The 24,127-nt window shown below is 44.0% G+C and overlaps 1 protein-coding gene across 3 annotated transcripts; it reads right to left on the bottom strand.

The window, feature by feature from the left end:
• Positions 1–382: 382 nt before the first annotated feature.
• ZBTB49 (zinc finger and BTB domain containing 49) lies at positions 383–24,122 on the bottom strand. Of its 3 annotated transcripts, XM_029236099.1 has the most exons (8): positions 24,010–24,122; positions 18,359–18,529; positions 15,309–16,411; positions 12,310–12,356; positions 6,179–6,252; positions 4,620–4,702; positions 4,367–4,528; positions 383–1,434 (listed from the first exon to the last, which is right to left on the bottom strand). In XM_029236099.1, exons 2-8 carry the CDS (start codon positions 18,508–18,510, stop codon positions 770–772), a joined length of 2,286 nt encoding a protein of 761 aa, XP_029091932.1. In that variant the 5' UTR covers positions 18,511–18,529; positions 24,010–24,122; the 3' UTR covers positions 383–769. The 3 variants fall into 3 exon arrangements, with proteins under 3 accessions (XP_029091932.1, XP_029091933.1, XP_029091934.1); XM_029236100.1 differs by lacking the exons at positions 12,310–12,356; positions 18,359–18,529; positions 24,010–24,122 and having other exon boundaries at positions 15,309–16,089; XM_029236101.1 differs by lacking the exons at positions 12,310–12,356; positions 15,309–16,411; positions 18,359–18,529; positions 24,010–24,122 and adding an exon at positions 15,230–15,304.
• Between the last annotated feature and the right edge of the window lie 5 nt (positions 24,123–24,127).

Genomic DNA, 24,127 nt, shown 5'->3' with positions numbered 1-24,127 from the left:
TCTGCTGGGCGGCTGAGAGACTGGACGCGTTTAGAAGCTCTGTCAGCAACCAGACCCTGGGCCGGTATTTTCAAGTGGACGAGGAGATCATTTGAGCCTTGTAAGAATGCTGAAAGTCACTCATCTCACGCTGCAGAAGAGCAAACCCAGAGAAGGTTCTAGGAGGTTGAGGAGCTTGCCCATGACCTGACCAGGAAGTGGCAGCCAGGACTCAGGCTCCGTTCTGAGGGCTCCCAAAGCCCACTGTCCAAGGTGGCACAAGAACTGAACCTGGCACTTATCCCTGCAGGGTGAGCCCTCGTTGATGTCTCTTTTCATACCACTATGGTCTTTGGGTTAATAAAAATATTTGTGGAAACACAATATTATACAGAAAGGCAACTTTTATTTATTCAAATTAAATTATAGTATGAGTTTCCTATACAAATAAAATCTTTTTCTAAATAAAAATACAAAATACTACAAATTTCAATCATGTAAAAATGCAAAAATAATATCTGTATTATTATATCCATATATTTTCCCTTTACCACGACCAAAATGTACAGTAGTTACACAAAGTTCACACCACGTCTGGGAGACGGTCTCTCAAGCCTTCTGGGGCGCAAGGCTTGTTCAGTCCCTCGTCCACTTCCACGATGTGCCAGGAGGCCTTTCTTCCCACACGCTGAGCTCAAGGCACTTCCGACGACCATCCCCTGTCAGGAGGGACAGAGTCTAGCCTCTCGGGCTAAAGCCGCCTCTGATGCTGAGCTGCTGACAGAGGACCTCACTGGTCCAGCTCGCTTTCATTCTGCAGCGTCTTCATCGCCAGCCCCCAGAGGGTCATGCTGGAGAAGAACTGTCCCTCCGAGTTCCTGTACGCAGGGGCGGACGCGCGGCTGCCCAGGGGGTCGGCGCAGTGATGGTCCAGGGCAGCCAGGGACGAGCGGATTGCGGCCATACCGTCGGCTTGCAGCGGCTCCGTGCCAGCCGAGGCCTCCACGCCTGAGTAGCTGTAGGCCTGGTGCTGCACCTGCGGCACATGAGGCTTGGCGAGCTTGAGGGGACCCAAGCTGAGCTTCTCCTGCTCACTTGCTCCGTGAGACTGAGCCAGGGACCGGAACTTACAGTGGCCGTCAAATTCTGCCACTGAGTCTTCTTGCACTGGGTGGACGGGGATTTTAACAGACACGGGCATCAAAGTCAAGGACACGTCCTGAGAAAAAGAATCCGAGCTCTGAGATTTCTCCAGGTCCGAGGTCTCGATGGCCTGCGTGAGCTCCTCCAGAGCGCCCTGCCCCTGGTCGTCGGCCCTGCAGTGCATCTTCTTGTGCCGTCGCAGCACAGCAGAGCGGGTGAAGCACTTGTTGCAGATGTCACACGTGTACGGCTTCTCCCCTGTGTGAGTGCGGACGTGCCTGCGGAGGTCGCCGGATCCTCCGAAACATTTTCCTGGAAGAAGAAAAAGGGATCTTTTCAGAGGAGAACATTCTGGAAGGAGTCCCCTCCACCCCTGCTAAACCCCAAAGGACTCTGCTTTCATGTGAACTCAGCTGAGCCCTGCTGTCACCTGCTCACTCTGATTCCAGACTCTTCCACTCTTCTCCGGCTGTAGCCCCTCCAACCTGCAGCCTTGGTCTGGGCGTCTCGTGCGAGGGCTCTGGAGCCCCGTCTCCCTGCACAGGAGTGCTCGCTGGGTGTGCCTGGGCGCCTGCCCCAAACGCCCACACTGGGAAATCGCATCAGTTTTGTTCAGATTTTCATAAATCTAACACAGTCAATCTATAGTTTAGAAGCATCTTTTCTGAAGGTACTTATGTATTCAGCTTTTAACATAATTTTACGCATCCTTCTCCAGGTCCTATTTCCTTTCTCTGGGTATAAGCTAGAGGTAGGGGATCTAGTCCCGTCATGAGAGTAGGTTACAAGATCGGAAGAGAAAAACCAATAAATAACCTTATAGAAGTCATAACACATTTACCAAGGTCTGAAACAAACTACACAATTTACATGGACACATATTTTAGAACTTTTCACTTATTCCTATGTCATTACATTTGAATTCTCAGCTATCCAGCCCTGGTCAAGCAACAGTGGGCTATCTGGGCTGCTTCCAACTGTTTGCTACTATACCTGAGGTTCAACTAACATCTTTTTTTTTCATTGTTTCCTTAAGATAAATTCTCAGTAGTGGAATTAGTTGGCAAAAGGTGTTAACTATTTTCAGGGTCCTTAACGTGTATAAACTTCGGCCACAGTAGAGTTCCCAGCGAGACAGGGGATATGGGAGGTGTCTCCCCTCTGCCCTCAAGTCAAGACAGGGCAGCCAGGCTCGACGTGTGTCCATCGGAGGTCACGGTGGGGCAGTGCTTGCCTCCAGGTGTGGGCCTGCAATCCCCCAGAGCACGGAATGTGAGTATGTCCCCAGATGGGAAGTGAGCCAGCCCGGGGCCTAAGAGGACTGCCTAGAGAGGTGACGGGGCGCCAACAGAGAAAGTCTCCTCGGAGGAAACTGCTTTTACAAAACCAAGCGCTAAAGGAAAAAGTCCCGCTGAAAGAAAATGCACCTTTCCATCTCGGAAAAGTACAGCTGAGTGCTGCGGAAGGAGAACAGAGTGGAAGGGAAGGCTGTCTTTAGAAGAAGCATGAAATACTGGAGAGACAGGGACAGGGACGGGGGAGGGAGGGAAGGAAGAGGCAGAGAGAGGACCAAGCTTTAAACTCAGCAAAGCTCAGAATGGGAAGCCACCTTAAAACGGAAACTGTCTTTTGAATCCAAGAAAATGAAAACATACATCCACACATAAACATGTACATGAATGCTCAGAGCAGATTTGCTAAGTGAAATGAAGTCATTTACAAAAGACCACGTATTACATGATTCCATTTATATGAAATGTCTGCAACAGGCAAATCTATAGGGACCGAGAGTAGATTAAGGGTTACCTCGGGTTGGGGGGAGGGGATGGGGAGTGACTGCTAATGGGTGTGGGGTTTCTTTTTTAGGGTGAGGAAAAGGTTCTAAGATTACATGGTGGTGAGGGTAGCACAACACTGAATACACCCAAACCGCTGAACCGTTCACTTTAAATGGCTAGATTTTATAGTACGGGATTTATCTCAATAAAGGTGTTATAAAGCTTTGAACCTGTCATGTAAGACCATTCCTGCTCCCTTTCTCCCTCCCCCTTTCCCTGAAAGCTGACCTTGTTAGAGTCAGAAACCATGGTCAGTGAGTGGCTGGAGGGGTGGAAACGAAGTGGGGGGAAGAGAGGGTCCTGCTGCACTGCTTTCTCTACAGGGTCTTAGCCAGCAGCAGGTCTGGCTGGGGAAGGAAGAGAAGAGTGAACCTGAAATCAAGTTCACAGTTGTAATAATAATTTAGAACTGACATTTTAAGCTAGTGATTTGAGACTGCAATTGTGATTTAAAGTGATGCAATTTTATCCTTTAATAGTAATGGAGCTGCCGACATTGGTGTCCAGGAGATCTGTACACAGTGTAAGTGGGAGATACAAACAAAGCTGCCTCCCTTTGGTTACATCCCACGCGTCCTGCCCTAATTTAGATACGAACCACAACTAGAACAAGCCACTCCGAGGATGCCCCAATTCCAGGCTCCCCATAGCCTGACTCTGAGCATTTTTCCTATTTGTTCTAAACAGGTAATCGTAAAAATGGTTATTCACTCATTTGCCCGCGATTCAATCCACATTGTCAGGGGCACATGTGTGCACATGTGCACAGCTGCACACACATGTATACAGGCCCTCCCAGTTCTTCAGAGGTTCCAACACTCTGTTATCACAGGTACCAGGCGACCTAACTTGCAATCCCAGTTTCCTCATCTGTGCAGTGATGTGCCTGGAAACTGAGAGCTGCCAGCCTTCCCTTTCCTTCCTGATGACTTTTCTGAAGCGTCAAATGCCATAGAAACGACCTTTGCTTCATGATACACAATATGATCTCAAGAAGCCCTCCCTCTTGAGCCTACCGTGTGCCCCCGAGGCCCCAGCAGGCCACCATGCTCTAGCCCCTGCTGCTGCACCCCACGCTCTCCCCTGCTTTTCCAACTGCCAACCCTCCACGGGCCCAGACCAGGAGCACAGGGCACCTGGGACTCAGTATCAGTCATCTGTGTAACTGGAGCACCCAGGACAGTTCCTGATACCTTGAAGACACTCGGTAAATGTCTGCTACACAAATGCAGACAAATCAGAGGACCAAGGTGGTTAAGAAACAGCATCACTTCCATTTTACCCATGAAAACAGGGACGACTTATCTGAGACCCCTAACAGCCCAGGATGGAGTGGGCACAGACCCCGGTGCCCTCCCCACAGGGATGACCAGGTGACCGCGGGTCTGCGGTGGGCAGGAACTTACCACAGGCAGAGCAGCTGTAAGGCCGCTCACCCGTGTGCCGAACTCTGTGCTTTACCAACTTCCTCTGCATGTTAAAAGACTTTCCACACTCATCACAGGTGAAGACTTTATCAGCCGTGTGTGTCTTTTTGTGCTCCTTCAAATTACTGAAGTTACTGAACCCTAGAGAGACCACAACAGGGGTTAAATTGAAGGGCTGAGAACATTTTAATCAGAAATTTTCAAGGAAGAAAAGGGAAACCCTCAGCTATACCTCGACCACAGATGTCACACAAGTGTGGTTTTTCTCCTGAGTGAATAATGATGTGACGCTGGACATCACCAGAGGCTGCAAACCTGTAATGCAATTTGGAAATTCAGTTAAGAGCCTTTCCGCGTCACTGCAAATCTTTCTAATGCAAGTCGCTGAGGGAGGAGACGAGCTGCTCCCTCTATTACTTCGGAATGTGATGAGGAGTGGCCTGATTTCATTTCAGAGGTTTAAAAAACAACAACAAAGTTTACTTTTTTTCTCTTTTTAAAGGAAAGTAGAAAATGATCCAAGTGTTTTGTTTCTAAAACATTTTTTCTTACCTACTTTCACTAACCTTTCTTCTTCAGAGGTGATCACTAAGTTGGCTTGGGGAGTAACTCCAGCCCACCCCCCAGTATGAAGCTCTGTGCTCTTTCCTTCCCACCACACTCGATAGCAGGATAAGAGGTTGCATTTGGGGGAAGGTGTTGCATAGAGACATGATTTTAAATGCATGGAGCTCAGAAGGCTCACATTTAAAACATCCTGCAAAACAGGGACCCCAAGCGAAGCAGCAGGGGGCTTATGTTAAGAGGCGCCTCAAACAGGCAGTACATGTGACCTGGGCACTAAACCTGGGCAGCTATGGCAGAAAGGGAGACGTGTCAGGCTAGGTAGCTTTCACTTCTTTGTTTTCTACCATCTGCAAAGATAACTGTCTTCCTGGAACCGAATCAAGAGTGTTGTCCCATCCTAGCAGAGAACTGTGACTATAGCTGGCCTGTGCCCATCCCACCCCGCCCCCAACTCCTGAGTACGAACTTATCAGGGGCCGAGAATCTGTATGTTCCCGACACAGCATTTAGCACACAGTAGGTGACTAATAAATGCTGAATGAATGACGGGTTAAACGAATGAAGAAAACACTGTGTGACTGGTATAGTCCTGGTTGTTGCCTGCTGTCCTAGAATGACCAACCAATAGATCATAGAGTGTGTGGACTCCCGACAAACACCCCCAGTGAGGGGCGGGGAGTCCACGCTGCAGGCCGGTGTGCCCAGAGGAGGGACCATCTCTCATACTGCTCTCCACCTCCAGAGGGAGACTGTCACCAAGTCAAGCCTCACTTTCCAAGTCCAAGGCCTCCCCAGCCCTCAGGCTTGCCAGGCCTTCCTGTGGCTGAACTCTCGGCCCTTCACAGGTCTGGATGCGCAGCTGGGGTGCCTCCTACCGCCTCCTCTCCTGATTCCAGGCATTCAGGCTGCGAGTCTCATTACCCCTACCAGACAGTCACCTCCGTGGGGGCCAGTCATCTATTTTAACAGACATTTTTGGAATGAATGGAAATTTTAGCATAAGATAATTTTGTTTCATGTAAAATCCCATTTCCTAAGACTTGTGTCCTAGATTCTCTTTCCTTTAATTAACATTTCCATTTCTTTTTGCTATTCTCATGTGTGTCACAAGAAAAGCCAGAGGGTTTTTGGCTTTACTGTGTTCCTGAGTGACAGTGAGCCCCTACGTGGCTCAGAGATGCCAAGACTGCTCCTGACGTGCGAATGAACGAGCCCAGCACTGACCTCTTCCCGCAGATCTCGCAGATGTATGGTTTCTCCCCAGAATGCCGACGTAAGTGAGTCTGCAAATTACCCGCCTGTAAAAAAGGAAAAGAAAAAACATGCCAATAGTGAAAAAAAAATTTTAAGAGCACATAAATTCAAAAGGAAAACTGGCAGATTTAGCCAGGTTCCAGTCCAACTTCCAAATGAAGACTCCGGATGCACGACTCAGACGCAGCCACATGCAAGGAGATCAAGGTCCGGCCTGGTTCTGAGTCAGGAGCAGCCCCGCCCAGCAGTGAGCTGAACAGGGGAGCCTCTCAGCTCTGCTCCACGCCAGCCCCTGGTCCGGCCACGGTGTCGCACTCCTCTAAAATGGGCCCGACACACTGTGGAGGCTGCTTTAGGGGTCGCTAAGCTTGTGTTGTAAACAGCTCTTGATGTATTTTATTTCATTTTTTTTTTTAAAAACCTGGACCACCTATATGCAACATCATTTGAAAAAAAGGTAGCACTTGTACTTGGTTATTTCAGTATTCATTGTTTCTTCCTGAAAAACAGCTTTTCTTTATAAAGAAAGTGAGACGTTTCCAAAAAGTATTTCTTCTTGGCAGTACAGTTATTCTGCCTGACAGGTTGGTCATTTTCACCTTCGTGCAAAAAAGCAAATCAGGAGATTCACAGTAGTCCTTCAGCTGCAGGCCTTTTACATTTCTAATCTCTGAAACTAGCAGGGCTTTACGAAGAATAACTGATTTAAATGGAGATCACAAAATAGATTTCCATGTACTAATCAACAGGAAATCAATATTAAATTGCCTAAAGTACAGTGAAATTAAACCTGCAATTGCCTCAGATATTACAAAAGCTACTGGCAAATGTTTCAAATTAGGATTTGGAAACACAATCTTCCATTGTTATAATTTAATACTCTCAATCTGTCATTTCCCAACTTAATTTTTTTATAGTGTTCTGTTACAAAAAAACACTGAGCAGGATGACTATATCTAAGGGTAATAATGTTGCAGCCCTTATGCACAAAATTAACCAAAAAAAGAGAATGAACAGTAATACCCAACTCACAAACTTGGCTATGTAAATTTACAAATTTGCTATGTATATTTTAAACAAAATGCAAAGATAGTTCATGGTTATAGGTTTGAAGGTGGTTCTGAACCCGTGGACAGGTATAAAGAATGTTGTCTGTAGATTTTATGTTATATAACACAGAAGATTCCTTATGTCTATCAGACTCTGGGAAACACTAAGTTAGATACTACATTTCAGAATATGATAAATATAGCTTAGGAAAAAACTTGTTTATTTTAGATAACCAAAGAGAAAGAATCTGGCAAAACACTGGGAAATACCCAGCTTTTAACTGAATGACTATTAATAACAGTAATAAAACAGCAAATGTCAACAGCAATAGATATTTGGTCTACTCAGGCCTTTACAAGTACAGTATAACTAAATTACTCTTAGAAATTGGTATTATTATCTCTGTTTTCTAGGTGTAAAACTGAGATTCAGATAAATAAATTAGTTGCTCTAGTTACATGGTAGGCCAGAAATTAATATTAGTTTGTCTGAGTTTAAACTCTTGTCTTACATGAGGGCGTGCAAGTTTCTGTGAATAAACTAGCTTGTACTGAATTCAGTATGACAAGCAGTCACTTTGCCATCCAGGAACCAGTTCACTGGAGTTGAGATGATGCACCACTGAGGGCTTTAAATCAGTCATTTCCAAATTTCAGAAAAGCTTGTCATTTAAATAACAATTTGAATAGCACCATCTGCTCAACAGTTAAATTAGATCCCTCTTGTTTCAAGTTATTTTGTAAACTATGTATTATGATTGAAATGCATTCTGATTTGATTCTTAGCAATGCTGCATCTTTCTTTTTTAAATAAAGCATAACAATTACTTATTTTCAAAGTAAACAATTACTTTGGTTTTCAAAGTAAACAATTGTTTTCAAACTGAATGATCTTCCACTTAATATTATAGTACACAACAGTAAAACAAACTTTAAGATGTTTCCTTAGATATTTAATACTGGACATGTCTAATGAAAGTAATTATCATTCCCCCAAATAAAGGAGCACAAATTAGTCTGATAAATGGTATAAAAGTAGATTAAATAATGGAAAGATTCAGGCAAAAACATCCAATAATGCATTCAGATAATTTATACCAAATTACATAGCACAGTGGGGCCCAGATTATTTGCCCTTTAGTCAAGAGTCTTTATTTTTGGTAAACTTTGCTATGCTTTATTACTAATTATACATCTTAGAAATCATCTATAGCTGGATCCATGAAAACTCCAGTAAGTGCTAATACTAGTAGCCCTTAGTTATTATGAGTTTACTATGAATGGAACACTTTGCTAAGCAGTTGCAAATAGTGTTTCAGTGTTTCAATGTCCTCATAAAGTATAATTCACACATTACAGGAAGTAAACAGAGGCTCTGGGAGGGAAGCAGCCTCAGCCCCTATAGCTGGGATGGAATATTCTGATTCAGCTTTGTCTGTGGACTCAAAAGCTTGTGCTGCTGTTGGGCTGAAAAATATTTGCACAAAAGGAAGTTCCACCCTTTCTAAGTGGATACCGTTTTAAATTAGGATGGAGTTGTCAGAATTTTGAAGTGAAAAACTCTGTTGTAGAAAAGAAGTTAACACCTGATTTGTTGAGCAGTTTAAAAAATAAACTCCTTCTAATAGGTACCTGAAACTCAGTATTTAAACATGATCAAACCAGGCAGAGATTCTCTGTCAGGGTACTCTTCTAGTGGCTGCTGATTGTTTATATTAAAAAAAATAGAGAACCATAAAACTTTAGAGAAAGAGAACTCAGATCTTAAAAGTAATCTAGTTCAGAAGTTTTAAGACTTTGAAACAAAACAAAAAAAATATGGAGATTAACACTGAGATATCACCTAAAGAACAATGATCATTATATTGATAAAAGGACATTTAACACTGAAAATGTGGGAAATATCACCTCAGAGCTGAAAATTTAAAAATTTAAGAAAAGTTCATTAAAATATTCTTATTTTTTGCATTTTCACCATGGATGGGATGAAACTTTGCCACCCCTGGCATCGGGCCACATCAGTGCCCTGGAATGTGTCTAAGCAGCCTCCTACGGGATGCTGTATCCCGTCAGTCATGCCCTGGACACAACACAGGAGCTGCTGGGCGGGCACCGAGCCTCTCAGAACCTGTCCTTCTGCAGCAGCTGCTCAGTGTTTCTATTCTGCCTCCTTGGAGAGACAAAGCAACTCCATTCCTCTCCCCAAAGACAGCTAAATACACTGCTTCCCTTTTCCTGTTTCTCATGTGACAGGCACTCCAGACCTGTCACTATCTTAGTCTTCTCCCCTGGATGCATCAAATGGCCGAGGTTCTCCTCTACACGGGAGACACGTGGCTCCAAATGGAGCCTCATTCATACTCTAAAGTACTGCGTGACTCTTACTTGCTGAGATCCAGGCCCGTACAGTGTCCAGAATTATATTAATACGTGCATAGTTTGTTGTCACAATCCAGGCTTATCACAGCGTTTTAAAGCTGAGGTCTCAAACTGCTTGCTGACTCATAATTAAGGTTGTGGCTGACCTTTTTTTTTTTTTTTAAAAAAAGACCTACACTACGAAATACTACACAGCATAAAAGATTAATTCTTATTGGTAGGTCTGTTTTCTAAATCTTCCAGAAAGGAAAATATTTCCAGTCCCTTGTAACCACACGTATTCCAGTTCATATGAGAAATGAAGGACAGGTTACTGAGTATTCGTGTGTAAACGCCACCACTGCTCTCTCCACCTGGAATGCCAGAGACTCTAAGCTGATCAATGACTCCCTGTCTTCAGTGCCCACCCCGCCCCCGCCAGCTTTCAGGTAGAAATGACTACTCTCCTCTTCATACCGTTGCCTATACAAGTGTCACGGCACTTGCAGCGTTTCATTGTGCTTTATCAGTTTATACAACTGTTTCTTCCTCTAAACGCAAAGCTCCCTGAAGCCTTTACCTGTCTTTGTGCCCTAGCACATGGCAGAGCTTATTCACAAAAATTTCGTTACTTCATTATGAAATAAAACAGTGATATACATCTGTAAACTATAACTATACATAACTTTACAGTCATAAAAATCTGGTAAACATACAGACACCAACACAGAAGAGGAGGATTTCTGTAACATTTATCAGACAGGGCCGCCCTTGACGGGACTCGAGAGGGAAAGTGTAGGACAAGGTCTGAAGCAGTGGACAGGGCTGCCATCCAAACCACTGTATTAAAAAGTACCAACACTCAAGCCCCAGTCCCAACCAACAGAGTCAGAATCTCTGAGGGTGAGCCCGGCATTAACGCCAGGAGAGAAGGCCGAAGGCAGACTCGATGCTTGAAAGTCTGGGTACACTTTATTTGGTTAGCACTGAAGAGTCAAGGATGGGTTCCAAGCAAGAAAAGGACAGAACCTAAATTGTTATCACAATGTAAACGTATAAAGGACTTTCATGTCCATTTTTTCATTTAATTCTAATAGTCACATGAGGTGGTATTATCCCTATTTTTAAGAATAGAAAAATGAGGCCCAGAGTAGAGATTGCTAACTATTAATGGTCATGAATCCAAGTTTTACGCTTTCCCACTACACCAAAACTAGAAAGGTTAAAATGGTGGGATGTGGGGTGGAGAGAGCGCACCTTAGGAAGACTGGTCTACAAGAGCAGAGAGGACAGAGAGAGGAGAGAAGGGAGGCGATGGCAACAGGAGAGGGACTAGTGACGTGTCCTGAGGACTCACCATGAGACAGGTGAGATGCTATCATCTTATGAACTCACTGACTCCTCACACACCATGGGGGTCAAGGGTCTCACACCCTTGGCTCTATAGATAAGAAAGCTGAGTGCCAAATGGTTAGGTAGCTTGTCCAAGGTCAGAGCAGTAAACCAGAGGCTGGATCCAAATCCAGACTGTCTGGCTCTAGAGGCCAAGCTCTGACCCCCAGGTGAGGCTGGTAGGAAGAAGCACAGGCCTCAAGGAGAGAGGCAGGTAGAGCAACGACCCCTCCACTCAGTTCAGCAGAAGCTCACTGAACACTTGGTGGGTGCACGGACCCTGCCTGGACTAGTAATACACAGGAACACGTTAGGATGAGGTGAATCACTGCTTGCAGCCAGTAGAAGAGTGAGAAGTAATTAGATGGCAGGTCTGGGTATGTGGGAGACTGATGAAGGGTAAATTGGAAGAGCCGGCTCCGTGGGGATGTGACAGTAGCGGGGGCCGCACTCCTGCTGTTGCCGTGCTCCGCGGGGCCACGCTGTCCCACTCTCTCCACAATAGAGGGCTCGAGTCCTCCGTTGAGGCCCAGCCCCAAGGTCCTTCCCCAGTAAGACAGCATTTGCACATGCTGTTACTCCAGGATTAGCACGCGTGTGTAAAAAACAGTTGTGGGGTGACTGCTTCCTCTGCAGGACTGTGCACTGGGACCCTGCGAGAAGCTTCTGGAATGCCAATGCCCGGCACGTGGCAAGGGAAGAGTTACCTTCCATTTCAGAAGGAAAAGCAGGATCCCACAGCCATTCTATCATGTCCAAAATTTTCTTTAGAACATTCAATCTCTAGGTTTCTCTACGTCTAGTGCCCAGATCAGTACAGCGCCCATAGGAGGACACAACACATGCCGGCTGAGTGAGAGAATACATGTGTAATGGTAGTGAAAGCAGGGAATGAAATGTGTTTGGTCTTTTCTCCAGCATCCTAACATCTAGTGTCTCAGTAAGAATAAGGACATTTGTCTTGGATCCAGCCCAGCACAATGTGCAGCCCCCAAGTGGTGCTCAATATGGTTACATCACTTGTGGAAGAAAAGAAATATACTAGAAATGGACCCATCCTTAATGCGGGAAAAAGGTATTGTGAGAGTTCACACACTTATAAAAAATGGTATTTTCCGCCCAATGAACTAGAAATTTCTTTTCTTGAAAATTATTTTTTTCTTGATTTAGTCTGAAGTCTTTTAAGTTACAGATATCATCAGAGGCTTCCCTCCCAAGTCCAAAAGTATGTCTTATCTGTAATAAAAATAAACACTGGGTTTCAGGTTTCCAATTATTAACAATAAATAAAAGAATTCCCACCTGAGAGAAATGTTTCCCACAAATGTTACATTCAAAAGGTTTCTCACCTAAAACAAAACAAAACAAAACAACAACTTGTAAAACCACGGGTAACATCTGCAGGAGAGTTTTCTGTGTAAAATGTTTAAGCTGTCTCTTTTGTCCCACCTTCCAAACCACAGTATTACATACTTCATCACTAGACGATGAAAACGGGAGCCTCTGTCCTCATCATCTCTCGCGCCTTAGATGACAGGCAGAGATGATAAAAGTGAAACCTATATTTACTTTTCTCTAAGAAATTAAAGTGTTCTCCAAATCTACACCTGTGTTGAAATCAAACGTATTTATCTGCATTCAAACCAGATTTAGGCTTTGGACACAGACTTTTCCTTCAGTTGAAAATCAAATGTGAGTTTTCTGGCTGAACAGCATGAACCTGGTCACCCGTCCTCAGCCTGACTCCTGCAATGACCACCGATTCCTAACAGAACCAGGGTGACTCATTCACACCACATGAGGTATGAACCTGGGACAGCCCAAAGCAGAGCGGGATCTCCTGAAAGTGTGATGGGAAAAATCCCCTCCCCACTGCCTTTCAGCCTTGGTTGCAACGTGCTGACAGGGGAAAAGAAGATTCCATGATGAGACACGTTCCCCTGCTGACTGCTTGGCCCCCTGATTTCAGCAACTCTGAATAATTACACTTTGGTACAGAATAGATGGAGAGAATGGACTCTACTACAAAGAAACCACAGCAATTCTGAAGACAGTCTCTAGAAAATAATCTGTTTAAAAACATACTTCAGGTACTGCCTTTAACACCTCTAGAACCCTAATAAACAGAGACTGTTAAGACCAAGAACCTTCCATTTTTCCCACTCCCCTCAAATCAAGTGCTTTCATTAAGAGCCTTTTAAAAAAATAACACAAATGTTTCCCTTCCTACTGTATTGCTGGGGTGTGCCAGCTTTATGGGCTTCTGCTAAGGTACTTTTATTTTGATCTTTTCCTAAAAACTATTTAATGGCTTCCTCAAGGATAAGGGGGGAGCTTCTGACCCCAAGTACAGTTGACCCTTGGACAACAGGGTTTTAACTGCACAGGTCCACTCATACATGGATTTTTTTCAGTAGTAAATATTACAGTACTACATGATGGAAGCTGGCTGAGTCTGCAGATGTGGCGGAACCAGTACATGGAGGACCAACTATAAGTTAGACTAGGATTTTCAACTGCTCAGAGGGTCAGTGCCCCTCAGCCCTGCGTTGTTCAAGGGTCAACTGTAATTATAATCATATGGATGCTGTATTTTGGACTACATTTATGTCTGAAGTTATGGGGATAATATATGTTACGTTAAAGTCCGCCCTATGAGATATGAGAGTCTGAAAAAAGAGATCACTAGTTCCTAAGACTCTCAAGTGACCAGCGTTAACAACCCTACTCCAGTGGTTCTCAAACTTTTTGTTCTCAGGACCTCTTTACGCTCTTAACAACTGAGGACCCTAAAGAGCTTTTGTTCATATGGGCCATATTTGGCAGTATAGTCCATATTAGAAATCAAAACTGAGTGATTTTTGAAACACACGACATTTTTCACTGGCCTCCAGAGTGAAGGCCTCATCACAGATCCTGCAGCCTTTAGCCGACTCCACTGTACACTTGTGGGAGAAGGAGAAGGAAAAGGCAAGGAGCATCCTACATTATGATACAAATAGTTTCAGCCTCAATGACCCCCTGAAAGGGTTCCCCAGATCATACTTTGAGAACTGCTGCCCTTCTCAATATATTTATGTCCCAGGAAGCAGCTGTGCCATATAACTGTATGACTACTATTAACCAAAGATGTTCTTGCAGAATAAACAATTCTTGTTTCCTTTAAAGCTAAATAGGTAAGTTTCTCAAATAAAAATTATAGTGATCATTAGGCTCCAGAAAATTACAGAATGACCTAAATTAAGTTTTTACAGGGCAAAACTGAGTCAATGATACTGTCTTCATATGGAGTAATAATAATGATAGTATCTTATATTCAAATACACCAAAATTTATAAAGGGCTTTCATAAATATTAATTCAGTCTCAACAGTGCAATGAGGTAGTAAACACCTAAGCAAACAGGGAATCAAAAGTGATAACAGGACATCACATCAATGGTCACAATTACACAAGTACCTTGAAAAGCAGTTACTTTAGAAGCATCCTATAACATATTCCTTCTCATGCCTCTAAGATAATTGCCATTAATTTGTAATGTGTACTAGAGTCATCATGCTTAAATGCAGGAAGGAAAGTAATATATATGTATTATATTACATAATGTATATATACTGTATAACACTTTCTTTTAAAGCTTTTGGAAAAAATAAACATTTTGGAAAGGGGAGGTATGAATTACATGAACTAAGGTATGAATTAAGGTGACAAAACTTTGAAAATTCAATGTTCAGATGGAAGGGTTTTCATTTGAAAATATCAAATGGTTAAAGCTGATCCTTATTAAAAAGTTTGCCTCCTGCCTCCCAAATCACAATTTTTTAAATCTGATATTCAAATTACCTTCCAAAGTTTTCAGGATTACTCAAACTAAATTACTTCAGTCTGAATTAACCTATCTTATGCTTTTAAAAAATAAACAGTCTAATTCTAAAGAGAGAACTAAATATTGCTTATCTGTTTTAGAATTAATTTGAAAATCTGAGTGCATCAAAATAATTTGCCATACTTTAGAGATGGAAAGTTTCCCATATACAACCGCAATTAAAATTAAAATGAAAAGTGTACCATTCTTTTAAACTGGCTCTATGAAAGCATTTACAGAAATGAAGATTATTCTTTAAAAGGCATCACCAAAAGTATAAAATAAAAAATAGCTAACACTCTTTGATTTTTTGGGGTAAATATCAATGACGTCATCAAGCAATAGCAAAACTTCTTACAAAAACAGGAGCAGGCAGTGGTGTTTGATCGTCTGCATTATTTCCTTTCCTTTTGCCTGCGGGGACCGAATCAGTGTACCTGTATGAGACCGTTTGTGAAGCTCCAAATTGCTGGGATGTTTAAAAGGTTTTCCACACAATTCACACGCATACTGTCTCTGTGACTGAAGTGTCTGGGATTGGTCTTCCAGGGCCGCAGTGTCTTCGGGCCTCTCCATCTCATTCATGCAATTAAAATTCTCAGCACTGATGAGTTCTTCACTTTCTTTTTCTTCAGCACTTTGGCTGTTAACTTTCTCTACACTATGGTCACTGGCAGATTCTATCCTCTTGGTTAACCTGTCATCTGATTTGGGTTCAGATGTCTGCTCTGCAGATTTCTGTGACTTTAGGAAATTTAGCTTCTTAAGGTGAATGGCCTTCTTGAGCCTCATCTGTCTGGTAGGTTGTTGGCTTGCGTGGTCTGGCTCAGGGTCTGGGGTAGGTTCACTCAAAGGCTGGGCCAGGAAGTTGGAAGGCAAGTGCTCGGAGGACTCCAGGACACACTCGGCGTGACCAACAGCACAGGGCTGGTGTTCCGCGGCATGAAGGTCTGAGGATGTGCTGAAAGTGAAAGGCTGCTTGACGATTCTCTCATGACTGGGACAGGTGGCTTGTTTATAGTACTGCTTACTGTACAAGTTTCTGAGCTTGTAGTAATAGTTTGGCTGTTTGAAAGGCAGTTCTGTGCAGCTGCCATCTAACGTATCAGGGGCTTGTTTTGAGGTTTCAGCTGTGGAAGTATGAAGACCAACTGAGGGTGGGGCATGAGAATGTGATTCATCCACAACTCTACCCTGCTCAACACCTGCTGAGCACTCCTGCAGCAAATGAGGGGCGTAGTTTTCACTGATAACACAATTAGTGTCAGGAGTCAAAGCACTTTGCAGGGAGAATGTACTGTGACAAGGCAGGCCGGGTGGCTGGTCTACACCGGCTGACTTTAAGAATGTGTGACACAGATTCAGAACATTCTGAACTTGCAAACACTGTGCCGTGTCCAGCATGACTTGTATATTGTCCTGGTTAAGATCCAGATGCGATGTGTACATGAAGTCCAGGATCTGCCCGATGCCGCTTACATTTTTAATATCCAAGTGAAAAACATCATTCTTCTGACCTGAAGAATTCTGAAAGAGGCTCCTGATAAAAGAAAGGATATCTGTTTACAGTGTTAACAGTTCATACATTCTGATAGCTTTTTTTATAAATAATATCCATGTTAATATTCAAAATTACCATCCTTCTATAAATGCCAATATTTTAAAATTAAGTATGCTTTAATCCTTTAAAAGGTTTTGGCAAGCCATCCAATAAAGCAATTCGGATGCACTGAATTAGTGTGTTGAATACCCAAACTTCCAAGGAAATCTCAACATAAAATTTTGAAATATACTCATTGTTCTTTTTTTCAAAATGCAATTATCTAAATGTAATACTAATTGCAGAGTATAGAAAACTAAAGAACACACATTTTTCAATATTTTCTGTTTAGTCTGACAAAGTAACATATCTCAAACCATGAAACACATACAAAAATATTTCCGTATCTGTCTTAAAAACATCTGAAAATAAAAATAGCTATAATAAACCAACCCTAGATATACAATAATTTTTTAAAATTTCAATTTGTTAATTGTGGCAAAATACACATAATATCAAACACTTAACTATGGTTCATATGATAAATTCAGTGGCATTAAGTACATTCACATTGTTGTACAACCATCACTACTAACCATTTCCAGCACCTTTTCAACATCCCAAACAGAAACTCTATACCTGTGAAACAATAACTCCCATTATCCCCATCCCCTCAGCCCCTGGAAACCACCATTCTGCTTTCTGTCTCTAGGAATCTGACTACTCTAGGTACGTGAGGTACATTGTACTACTCTAGGTACATTTTTTAAGCGGTAATTTATCTGGCTGTCAGATGTTTCTCAGCAACCCAATGGTCCATAAACCAGCAGTGAGAGAGCCCTATAAGTTAATGGGGGGAAAAGGAACCATAAAACCCAGGCACTTTGTTCTGGGCACAAGTCAAGTTCACTGGTGAATGAATTTGTCGCATGTAAAACTACCAAGTTGAGTCAAGTAAATTGTCTTGCAAGTTTGTTAAAGACCTTTTATCAAATGCAATCACCTGCATCCCCCAAACAGCCTTCAGTTCTGTTCTAATATGTACTTAAGGAAAGTACATATCAGAAGTAGAGTGGGGAAAACTCAAAATAGCCAATGTATCACAACATCTAAACCTAACTGTTCTATGAAAACAGAACAGGCAAAGACCAAGTAGGGGACCATTTTGCACACAGGCAAAACGTGTTGCCTACCTCAGTGAGCCAATCCACTATAATACAACTTGTAGCATATATGACAGCTGGGATTTAATCTGATGATTCGGGATTATCAAGGAATGAGTAAATCCTGTTCCATATGTTGTTTACTAGAGCAATAAAATAGTATGAATTTTAGGGGAAAAAAGGTACTGAAAAAGAAGCTTTAGTGCGTAAAGAGAGATAAATCTAGTTAATCAGAAAATGTATGTAGAATACATAATCTAATGTTAAAAATAAATGAAATACTATCGCTTGATATTATTATTTATAAGTAAATCTTTCACTGAGGCAAAAATGATTACAGGGGTAAGTAAACTGAGTTCAAACCTGTTTTCTTAGAATAGTCAAATGAGAAACAAAAACTAAAATGTTTTAATTAAAAAAAATAGCGTATAGAATGCTCTCTGATTTCTTATCAAAGAAATGTTCTTACCAGAAATTCTATTTCTCAACCTTTTTATCCTGAAAGGATAAGAAATGTATACAGAAGATGGACGTTAATTGGAACTATTAAAATCAAAGACAAAGTGCCAAAATAGTTTCAAGTGCCCCAAATATATTTTAGTTAAAAGGCTCTTTCCCTCTCGGGTTACTCTAAATATTCAATACAAAAGCAAAAAACCCACAATGTGCTACAAAAGATAAGGAGAGTGAAATCCAAGGAGAAAATAAAATTTAGTCAAAATAGTTCCAGTCTAGAAGAGCTTTCTCTCCGTACAATTGGAAGAACAAAGTCTAAAATATGTACCTAAAGTACTGGCTGAAAGCTGCTAGAACATTCTTATGTGCTTTAAAGCAGACTCCTTTCACCACCAACATACAGTCACAAAGCAGGCCTTGAATACGCTGCTCGTGCAGCTGCTGGAGGAGATGGCAGCTGTGAGTAGCAACTGGGTCCATGCTCCACCATCCAGGAGACCTAGGACAAAGGACATGGATAAGTTGTGATTCCTGACGCCATCACCAGAAATCAAATGGCACCCAAACCCAGTGGCTGACCTGTGCTTCACTGTCATGATTCCCTGTCACAACAGTTTAAAAAAACGAGCAAAAAACATAGCTTCTGAAGCATCTAGACCAACGCTGTTCAACAGAACCATCAGCAATGATGGACATGTTCCTTATCTGCACTGCTCAATACAGCAGCCGCGAGCCACACAGGGCCGCTGAACACTGGGAATGTGGTGAGCACGACCGAGGAACTGAACATGTAATGTAATTTATACTTAAATAGTCACCATATTTGGCAGTGCAAATCCAGAATATGACCATGCTAATGCTACATGCACGTCTCTCATTTCTACTTAGATTACTTCAATGAAAAAATATACATATATAAACACTTATGAGGTTGGGAAATGGCCAACTGGATAAGATGAAATCAATACTTATTGAGCAGCTGTATATGGGGCACTGAAGTAGAAGTTGAGGAAAATTACGAGCCTATTTGGGGAGATAAGACACAAGCCAAAATAAATGAACACACACCATAAGACGGCAATAAGAGAGGTACCGCAAGGCAGCACCTCCATCCATACGTCCCTCCAGCCTCTCTGACAAGGCGCTACTTTAGCAGAGATCTGAGGAAGGAACGGGAATGAGCCGAGGCTCCTGGAACAGAAACACTGGCAATCATGAAGTGTGAGCCGGAGCTGAGTGGGCAGCTGAAGCCAAGGGAGAGGGAGGACCTGACACCAGGGGGAAAGGAGAGGCAGGGAGGGGAAGGACAAGCAGAGGGCCAGACCACGTAGAGCCTTGCAGGGCCTTTTAAGAACCTTGACTTTGACTCTGAATGAGACGGAAGCCATTATATGGATACAGAAAATTTCATCACTCAACATCTACTTACTGACTCCTCTGTGCCAGGCTCAAGGGCTACGACGGTAAGCAAAACAGCCCAGGTCCCCACCCTCCTGAAGCTTACATTCTAGGGGAGGAAACACACACCCAAGTACATGACAGTGAAGCCAAACAGTCTGAGCTAGATACTTCATGAGTTAAGACACGGGCTCTGACGATGAGGAGCTCAGTCTAGTAAGAGGTGGTGTTTGGAAGAGGAAAAGTGGGGGAGAAATGGAGTCAGACTGAGGTGAGACTATGGAAGTTAAAATGGCAGTTTGGTAGTAAAAACTAAAAAGCCATTACCTGCTTTCTTTGCTTTCATTCTCAATACATAAGCATTACTGAAGAAGTCACTAAACCATGAAGGCAAAATCTTTTTAACATGGCCTCTACTTCTATTATTGTTATTATTATTATTATTAGCCTTACTTCCTATTAATCCCAGGTGTGCCCTGCAAAATAAACTACCTGCAGCTCCCCAAACAAGCTGTGTTCCTGGCCAGTTTTGGACCCCTAGCCCACTACTCACTAGCTATACGGCTGGGCAAATGACTTCTCTGTGTCCTACTTTCCTCATCCTATCTCACAGTTATTGAGATAATTGTGAGAACCCATGCGAACATTTAATATAGCCCCTGGCAATGTATTAAATATTCAACTCATGTTATCTAGAAGGAACACCTAGAAAGCCAGTTAAAATGCAGAGTCCCGGGGCCGAGGCATCTGCACTGTGCGCATCCAGGTGATTCTGAAGCAGGTGGACTGCAGACCTCTGCCTTGCTCTCTCCTCAAAAGTCTCTGGTTCTGATACTTCCTGTCCTGGGAATACTTTATTGACAAATGACTCTCCCACCTTCCAGATAACGCCCACGCTCTGAACACGGTTTGGCTGAGCTGTCACCCGCTCCTGAAGTCTTTCCGGCCACGTTTCCCCTTCCCCACCGTTCCTTCCTCAAGTCTGACTTTGGGGTCACATCTGTGCGATCTTACCGCATAAATACTTCAGTAAGATACCCTGTCATTATGTCCTATCACCTGTGTCTCCAACTCTGCCGTGAGTTCTGAAGGTACCATCTTATCCACCTTCACCTGGCACACAGCAGATACTCAACCACTAAAATGCACACTAGCTGATCTCTGCTGCTGGTTAGTAACGTTTTCTATTTGTTTCTTTTCAACTCCGTCTACACTCCCCACAACAGTGCTTCTGAATCTTTTCCATTCTCTTCATTCTCACCACGTCTGTCTCCCTCTTCCATAAAAATGACTGTGACGCTGACTTCACTAAGGTTGATTCCATGAATGACTTACTATACCCTGAGCGCCTTTAAATTCCTTTTGTGATTCCAAATTTCCCGCTCACCCCCCTCAATCCCTTCACCTCAAAGGATGAAGCGCGCCTTCTCCTTCCAAAGCTGACTTCCCTTCTCCTCCCCCTCTAGGACTCTGCTTCATCACCCCTTTCAGTGCTCCACTCTGTCCTCCACTGGCTCACCAGTCCCTGTAAACACGCCAAGATGGCCCCGTGTTGAAAAAAGCAAAACAAAACAAAACAGGACAACAAACCTTTCCCCCAGGTATATCTAGTCATCACAGGGCCCCCCTCTCACACGTTTGAAAGAGCAAGCTACACACCCTACTTTACTTTCTCACCACTCCTTTTTTCACCTTTCAACCTGCTGCCCTTCTCACTGTGCTGAAACAGACTCCCCACAGTGGCCTGCCCTCAGTCCCTTCCCCCCAAGCTTTCCCACAACAGGTGGTGGTGCAGCCTGCCCACCTCCACTGTGGAACTCCTCCTGCCCAGAAGGCTCCCGGTTCTCCATGTCCCTGATCTGTCCCATCTCCAGGCTGCACTTCTTCCCCTGTGAGCCCCCCACACGTTAATGTCCCTTAAGATTCAGCACCTGGGCCCTCTTCTCTTTCCCATCACCATCACATCTATTCTTAGCTTTCACCTGCTCAGAGCAGACAATTCCTAAATTTGAAACTCCAGCTTCAGCCACCAGTTCCAAATGTCCAGCTTTCTGCTGAACATCTCCAACCGTATGACCCTTCAACTCAGAATCTCCACATCTCATCTCCCATCATCTCACCTCCTGGTTCCTAAACCCTGGATGGAGCCCATGCTCTTATGCCCATGAGAAAAAGGACATTAAAAACACAACATACCCCAAAGACTTAAATGTTAAAATACAGAAAATATTCTGAATCTATATTAGACATTCTCTAGCTATAGAGAAGTGACATGCAAAGTTATGAACCATTCCACAGTTTACTTTGACTATAAAAATTGTAACTATTCTATATTACTTAATATAGTTCTCTAATTGCTTCATGTCAATCCTGTGCCTCTCCAATAAGATTATAAAAAACTCCAGAAAACGAATTTGCATCTTGTATTTCTTATGTGTCCTATGAATAACAGCTATGAATAATAATGTATCATGTACCTAGTAACAATAACAATATTTATCAAATGTTTCCTCTATGCCAGGCAGTATTTGAAGCTCTTTACACATATTAACTCATTTAATCCTCAGAATAACTGTAAAATAGATACTACATACTATTAGCCTCATTTTACAGACGAGAACAATGAGGCATTTGGTGGATAAAAGAGGTCCACAACTTCTCTGACCCTCTTCCCGAGGGGAGGTGGGATCTAGGAATCCTCTCCTTGAATCTGAACAGCCTCTACCTTAATCAACAGAACAGGTAAAAGGAAGGGTGTAAAGCTGTGCCCATTTCTGGGCCCAAGTCCTACAAGCTGACAGCTTCCACCTTCCATGTTTTGGACACTGGCTCTGGAAGGCCTGAGTCAACAGCAGGACTGTCAGACACCCAGCTGGAGAGAGCACATGGAGCCAGCCTTCAGCTGAGCCCAGCCTTCCAGCCATTCCTTCCCAGGTACCAGATGTGGGAGCAAAGCCACAATGAATGCTCCACACCAGCCCTTCCAGCTGATCACCACTCCCAGTCCATACATGTGGAGCTGAAGAACCACCCAGCACGGCCCTGACTGAATTCCTGACCCACAAAACCGTGAGATAAAATAAAACAGTTTTTAAGTCACCAAGTTTTGGGATAGTTTGTCACACAGCAATAGATAACCTGAACAGAGTTACAGAGGACAAACACAGCTAATAAGTAATAGGTAATCAATAAGGCACAGAATTGGGATTTAAACCCAGGGAATCTGACTCCAAAGTCCACATGCTTAACCACTTCTCCAAGTTACATCCAATAGCTCAAAGGCCTTCCTTGGAATAAGTCAGTAGCCTCTTCAGTCTACTACCTATACCTGACTATCCAGGTGATCCCAGAGATAAGCACCAAAGTAAAGTAAAGCACAGCACACATGAGGATGAACACGTGCAACACAGGCGCTCTGTTGTGATACAAGAAGCACGGGGCTCTCTATATTTTCAGCTAACTCACTTTGTCACAAGGTAAAAAAATCTTCTGTCTTGTTGATCAGCGTATCTCTGGTACCTAGAAGAGTGCCTTCGACACAGTAGGTGCTCAATACATGGTTTCAGGATGGATGGAGATTCTGGGCCCCAGTTTTCTCCTCTGTGAAAGTGGAGGGGTTCCCCCATTGGGTCAGATAATCTCTAAGGTATCCTCCTGTTCTAAATGCTACAAATTTATACCAAGATAGTATAGATTACTATCTTGTTGACACCTTGATCTTGGACTTCTAGTTCCCAGAACTGTGAGAAAATAAATGTCTACTGTTCAAGGCCCCCACCAGGCTGCGGTATTTTGTTATAGCAGCCCTCACATACACCCTCTGTTCCATTCCCAACCCTGCTCACCTCCAGAAAGAAAGCCTCCTTATCACCCACACGGCCCCACTCTAGGCCTAATGCTTCTCACAATTCTCTGTTCAAACCCCGTTCAACCTTCATTCACTCATTGAAGCAACACACACTTAGTCTCCACCTCTGTGTGCGCGACCTGTTTTAAGGGCTGAGAAGAGCAGCCAAGCGATTAAGCCGCAGGCACTCTGAGTGCTTTACATTCACCAACTCATGAAATCCTACAAGAACCCCACCACGTGGGAACCGTTATCACACCCGTTTTACAGACGCGGAACCGAGGCACGGAGAGGTCTTACGCCAGTGGGGCTGGGGGGGCTAGGAGCTCTGTAGTCTTAAGCACTATTATCAACTACAGCGTGATGCTGCGAGCCGGGGCGGGGAGGGACCCGCTTCTTCCCGCGGGCGGTGCCCGGGCGGCCGACAGCGACTAGCCGGAGGAGGCCGGGAGGGGACGCGGGTGGGGTTTCCATGCCGAGGGAGCTGCACGAAGGGGAAGGCCCCGCTCGAGGCCCCGGACCGGTCTTGGTCTCTGAGCCAGAGCACCGCGCGGCCGCGGGTTAACACGACTGACCCGACAGCTCCACTGACCCTCGCGGTGCCCGGGGATGCGAGGGCGGCAGTGGTTCCATGCCCTGCCCGACCCTCGGGAACCCAGCGTGGGTTCCGGGGTGCTCCCACCGCGCCGAACCCGCACGCCCTTGAGAGGCCGGCCTCCTGGCCCGGCGCCTACCTTCCCCTCGGAGGCCGCTCCACGCCCCGCCACCTTCTCTTCTCTTGCCGCCGCCGCCGCCCTCAGCGCCGCTCGCCGGGTTCCGCCGGCAGCCGAACCACCCAGGCAACGCCCCCTC

Source organism: Monodon monoceros, unplaced genomic scaffold, assembly GCF_005190385.1.
Source record: "Monodon monoceros isolate NGI ecotype Baffin Bay Population unplaced genomic scaffold, NGI_Narwhal_1 Super_Scaffold_20, whole genome shotgun sequence".
NCBI classification, from domain to species: Eukaryota; Metazoa; Chordata; class Mammalia; order Artiodactyla; family Monodontidae; genus Monodon; species Monodon monoceros.
The sequence above is the reverse complement of the archived record's forward strand: the minus strand, read 5'-3'. Positions and strand labels throughout refer to the sequence as shown.

What these genes read in the sequence shown, in the direction of transcription:
- ZBTB49 (XM_029236099.1), bottom strand. Translation starts at nt 18,510, where the DNA reads ATGGACCCAGTTGCTACTCACAGCTGCCATCTCCTCCAGCAGCTGCAC. An exon ending in TCACAAACGGTCTCATACAG is followed by an intron (nt 12,357 to 15,308) that starts GTACACTGATTC and finishes GTTTTGTTTTAG; the next exon opens with GTGAGAAACCTTTTGAATGT. An exon ending in TTACAGCTGCTCTGCCTGTG is followed by an intron (nt 1,435 to 4,366) that starts GTAAGTTCCTGC and finishes TTCTTCTTCCAG; the next exon opens with GAAAATGTTTCGGAGGATCC.